The 5,184-nt window shown below is 34.0% G+C and overlaps 1 protein-coding gene across 1 annotated transcript; it reads right to left on the bottom strand.

Annotated features, from left to right (window-relative positions):
• Positions 1–2,343: 2,343 nt before the first annotated feature.
• Positions 2,344–4,371, bottom strand: LOC115881765 (coiled-coil domain-containing protein 40-like; the record flags this gene model as incomplete). The annotated part of the gene is made up of 3 exons (XM_030899397.1): positions 4,266–4,371; positions 4,161–4,221; positions 2,344–2,533 (listed from the first exon to the last, which is right to left on the bottom strand). Coding segments are annotated over exons 1-3 (357 nt in total), but the record flags the coding sequence as incomplete, so codon positions are not given.
• Between the last annotated feature and the right edge of the window lie 813 nt (positions 4,372–5,184).

Raw genomic sequence — 5,184 nt, 5'->3', positions numbered from 1 at the left:
TGTTCTGCAGATATCAAACTTTCACTTTTTTTTCAAATATCGATATATTGAATGATGTAGATCTTTTGAGTTACCAATAGTTACCAACACAGGTAGTCACAGTCACAGGGAGTTCAAGCTTAACAGGTTAATGCCCAAAAAGATTCATTTCAATCCGATAGTATAAAAACAAAACAACTCCATCAAAAGGCACTGAGTTTAAAAAATTGTCTTAGATACTTACTATATATGAATTTACAATTACCGAGTGTTACAATTAAAATATCTATCTTATTCATTATTTTCAAAATAAAATATATTTTTTTAAAATAAATTATAGAGGGTGTCACAAGATTAAAAATAATTAAAAAAAAGTGCTAAAGAGTTTTTTGATATCATAATTTTATGTATTTGGCAATAGTTTACAACACGGTTTTTGTGTGTCATGTACGAATAAAATCATAGTTTTATTATCCTGTATTTATTTATTAATAAATTAAGTTGTTAATAAATAATTAACCATATAGTTGCTATATATTAGACCATTTGCTACGTTCTTAGATTTTAAGTCCCAAAAATTGCTCTTCAGATTTTGTCCCGCTAGAATAAAGATCCGCCGCACTGTGGAGCGCTGGTCAGCGCGTGACGTAGCATTCCACGGCGACTACGACAGCGGCGATTTGACGCGATCGAACAGTCCTTTAGAATATTTTCTACATCTTTCCGTTTTCGTATAATCAACCGAGGCGAATAAGGTACGCCACCCTGAATACAGTCGGTCATAAAGTCGTGGCACATCAAAGTTTAATTTTTTCAAATGGACCCCCTGTATATTATTGCATATTTCAATCCTTCCTTCAATTCTAAACAAAAATCGAGATACGCATAATGTACCTCAAAACAATTCTATTTAATTAATTTCGATTTGTGTGATTTTGATTTTGCGGAAACTGTGATAATAATGTTACGGATTCCGTGGGTCCACTAATTTAAACTCACGATAAAATACTTAACGAATTTATTTTCTCACTTTATACACAATTACTAACTTATAACACACAACAAACTAACTATTTATAAGATTCCTTCACCAAATTGTCCGATTTTCAATTTCCACGCGGTATATTCAAATTTCCGGGATCGAGACTGTGTCCGATATAGAATAATATGCGACGGCGACGGATCGGCTAGCGCGCGTAGCCCGATGGTAGGCAGGAGTGGGGAGTGCCAGACGTACATTAACGGATCCGGACCTAGATAAACTAAACTAAATAAAAGACTAGTTTACGTACAAACGGATCGGGCCAGCGCGATCGATGCTAGGCAGGAGTGGGGAGTGCCAGCCTTATGCCATATGTTATCGGATCCGGACCTAAAGGAACTAGAGGAACTAAATAAAAGACTAGTTTACGTATGGATCAGCCAGCGCGATTGATGCTAGGGAGGCGTGGGGAGTGCGAGCCGTATGTTATCGGATCCGGACATAGAGGAACTATTAAAAGACTAGTTCACGGGAATCTATTCAGTCGGCAGATCCGAGATATAATACAAGGCGACGATGATGGATTCGGCCTTGTCTATTGCCGCAGCCGGCGCGGCGTAATTACCACAGAAAATTGTCGTGGCTACTGTTTTTGATTTTTAGTTTGTTTTTTAAATATTTTATGGGAATGTTTCACTTTCGGTCCCTAAAATTAAGAAATATCTTATAAAACGAAGTAAATATTCTGAATTTTTAGACAAAAACAAAAAGCTTGAAGTGAGGAAAAATGCAATTTTTCGTAAAATTTTTGTACTATTTGCTCCAATTGATTTGTGATATAGTTTTTTAAATTCTGATTTGAGTTTTTTTTTTAATTTTTTTATCTGCTATTCTATTTATTATCTTCTATTAAAACTTACCTATATGTTTTTAACATACACAATTACACGTCTCGTTATATCTCCGTACATTATAAAAATGATACAGATCATACTGTGAATAGTTCTGACTGACAACGAAACGCATTAGCAAGCAAGGGGGATGTCAATGTTAGTCGGGAACTATTGTGAACTAAAGACGCCCCAAGGAACTATTCCTCTGGAGGAACTAGAACTAAGGAACTAGTTCCTCCGAAGGAACTAGAATTCCCACCTCTAGTATAAAAAATAAGATTATATAAAATCTGAAAATTACAAAATTTTCGTTTAACATTTCATAACCAAAATTTCATAATTACAGCATGTGTATAACGATTATTGCTTAAAATTGAAGGAAGAATTGAAATATGAAATAGTATACAGGTTTTATTTTTCTGTAGAATTACCCACTGAAGTTTGGTACACTTGGTATTTTTTGGCGCCCTATAAATTAATAAATTTTACCTGACTTATCAGTAAATTGATAGAGTTTATTTCATTCTGTAATTCCATGTTATATTTTTCAGCAGCGACCATAGCTTCTTTGGCTTCCTTAAATTTCTCTTTGCGCTCCTTAATCTGATTTTCCACTTCTTGTTTTGCAGCGTTAATATTTTCCACATCTTGCGTAATCTCATCTAAAGTTTTCTGTTGCCTGAATTGCAAAAAAATAAATACCAAATTATACAGGGTGCAACAGATTTATTTAGATTAATGAAGCTAAGAGTAGTTTTTTCCAAACACAAACGTGCGAATGCTCAGCGACAACAGGTCTCTTGATAGGATATACAGGGTGTCACAGGCTGAGCGTGCATTAGAAGGAAGTTTCTAGAGAACCACAATATCTAGATGGGAGATTTTTTGCACATCGTTGTATTATAATGAGATCAGATCAATCGATTAAAAACGTTTTCACGTGGCGGCACTTCCGGAAATACCGGAAGTTGATAGCAACTTTCTTATTTTAAATGGGTGCCCCCATTTTTATTAAGTACTTAAATTCTCTGTAACATTCTATGTATATTGATGTTAAACACTCTATACCTAACATTAACCGTTTTTGGAGAGAAAAGAAAATATTTAAAATTTTTGGACGAAAAAAATACCTGTCAAAAAAAATGTGTATAGCCTAAAAGTCAAATTTAGTGATAACCACAGCCACTGTGACATAAAGAGAAGACATGTGTATTATCTATTTCAAAAAATGAAATTGTTCAAATGTCGTATAATAATGGCGGTAGCCGTCATGGAATTGAGCGATTAAAAATTATCATAAATAATTTTTTTCAAATGGAAATCCACTTTTTGTATTTCACTAATGAAAAGTTTTTTAATTCGTTACTTTTTAACTATACATGTCGTCTCGTTTAGATGTAAATAGTGTAGTCTATATTTTATTTTAAGAGTCCATTTCACTAGTCCGAAAAAGTAGCAAAATAAACGTCCGGCATTTAACGTTTTATGTAAAACTGACTAGGTATTTTTACACAAAATGAAGAAGGAAATTGAAGATAAAGGATTATACTATATCCGTATTGTAGCACATTTTAGGCAACTTCTTTATTTTTAAGATTTTGATGGTCAAACATCAACAAAATATTCCTTATATTTGGACTAAATTTTCTCGCAAATAAAGTCATAATTTAAAATTCCGTTAAAATACGGAAATAGATTGAAATTTTGTGATTACAGTGATATAGAATTTATATGGTTTTGTAACAAATTACTGCTATTTTATGGCTTAACACGACAGGATCGGGCTAAGCCTTAGGCAGATTTCTGAAATATAATATATATTTCCTTCGGCCACACACCCGCTTTTGTACCCGACCCCTGAGAGCGAACCGAAAGTACAGCGTAATAGACTCTTAAGGCGGGCGCCACTGCGAGCGAAACTAAACTAAGCCAAGCGAAGATAAGATTTTTAAAAATCAGCTCCCATACTTTTAAATGCATCAGCGGCCACTTGAGCGAAACTAAACGAAAATATATGAACGAAGATTCAAATCGTAGTTTAGTTTTGCTCGTTTTAGTTCGTGACAGGTTCCAGCGATTTTTTCGCAGCGATTAATTCTATGATAGCAGAGACACAATACGAAAACGCAGCTAACTTAGCTGACTACTAAGCAAAAATCGTTCCCAGTGGCCGATGAAACTTATTTTCGTTTAGTTACCGTTTCTTTCTATATTCTTAGCTTAGTTTAGTTTCGCTCGCAGTGGCCGCCTGCCTTTAAGGTTGTGAACCTTCAACATAAAATTCCCGTCACGTTTTAACATAATACCTGCACACAACTTGCTGGGCCTCATAGACCTCAACACCTAACAGCTCTTTTTTCTTCCTCTCTTCTTATGTTCAGCTTCGTAGTCAAATATTTCATTACTTAAACGATCTATTTGTCGGGTGTAATGATCTGTCAGAGCTTCTTGAAATCTCTTCAGTATCTCATGATCAGGGTCTAGGACAGCCTTTTCTTGAACCTTTTCTTCCGTCATCATGGTAGTCGATTATTAAAAATTACTTTATAAAATATATTTTAAAAATCATATAGCATATGTCAGTCGATAAGAGACAAAAGTCACTTAAAACTATGATGTCAATAATGCCATAACAATAAGGTAGGTGTATAATACCATAGAAACGGTGACTAATGATTAAACACCTATGTTGTCCTCTCATAGCAACCAGCTAACTTCTATACAGGGTGGTCCGAATTGTATTCGAAAACTTCGGCAGCATATATTCTGCAGATAAAAATAAGTAAAAAAGTTCGTATAGGGTATAAATATAAATGTATGTCCTAAAATGCTTCGTTTTGGAGATACAGGGTATAGAAGTTTGATTTATATTACGATTTTTCGAAATAATTTCTGAACTAATATCGATACGTGAGATATACCGGGTGCGTCTCAAAAGTGGCTCATCCCTATAACTTTTTATTTTTACATATATACAGGACATATATTAGATTGATTGACGTGTTCAGTTGTTTTTAATCACTGTCTGTTTCACCGGAAATAATTACAACTTTTGGTCTATAAATGGCAGCCTCGGTTTTTTTTACTTTATTCGATAGAAAATGAGACTCTGAGTAGAATGACAAATCATATGTCAACTTTTGACATTCTTGTTTAAAAAATCGTATTTTAAATTTCAATTTAGAGTGTCGTGGCTGTGTTAAAAACACTAATTTTAATGGAGCCTTTGAAAAATAGATTTGATCGTCTAATGTTTTTCGTGTCTTGTCCTGGTCGGTTAAAAGATGTATTTTGGGCCGTATTTTTAATATCTCAATTTTGAAAGGAGGT

Source organism: Sitophilus oryzae, unplaced genomic scaffold (assembly GCF_002938485.1).
Source record: "Sitophilus oryzae breed Bouriz unplaced genomic scaffold, Soryzae_2.0 scaffold_1736_pilon_pilon, whole genome shotgun sequence".
Lineage (NCBI taxonomy): Eukaryota > Metazoa > Arthropoda > Insecta > Coleoptera > Curculionidae > Sitophilus > Sitophilus oryzae.
This window is presented reverse-complemented; position numbering and strand designations above follow the sequence as displayed.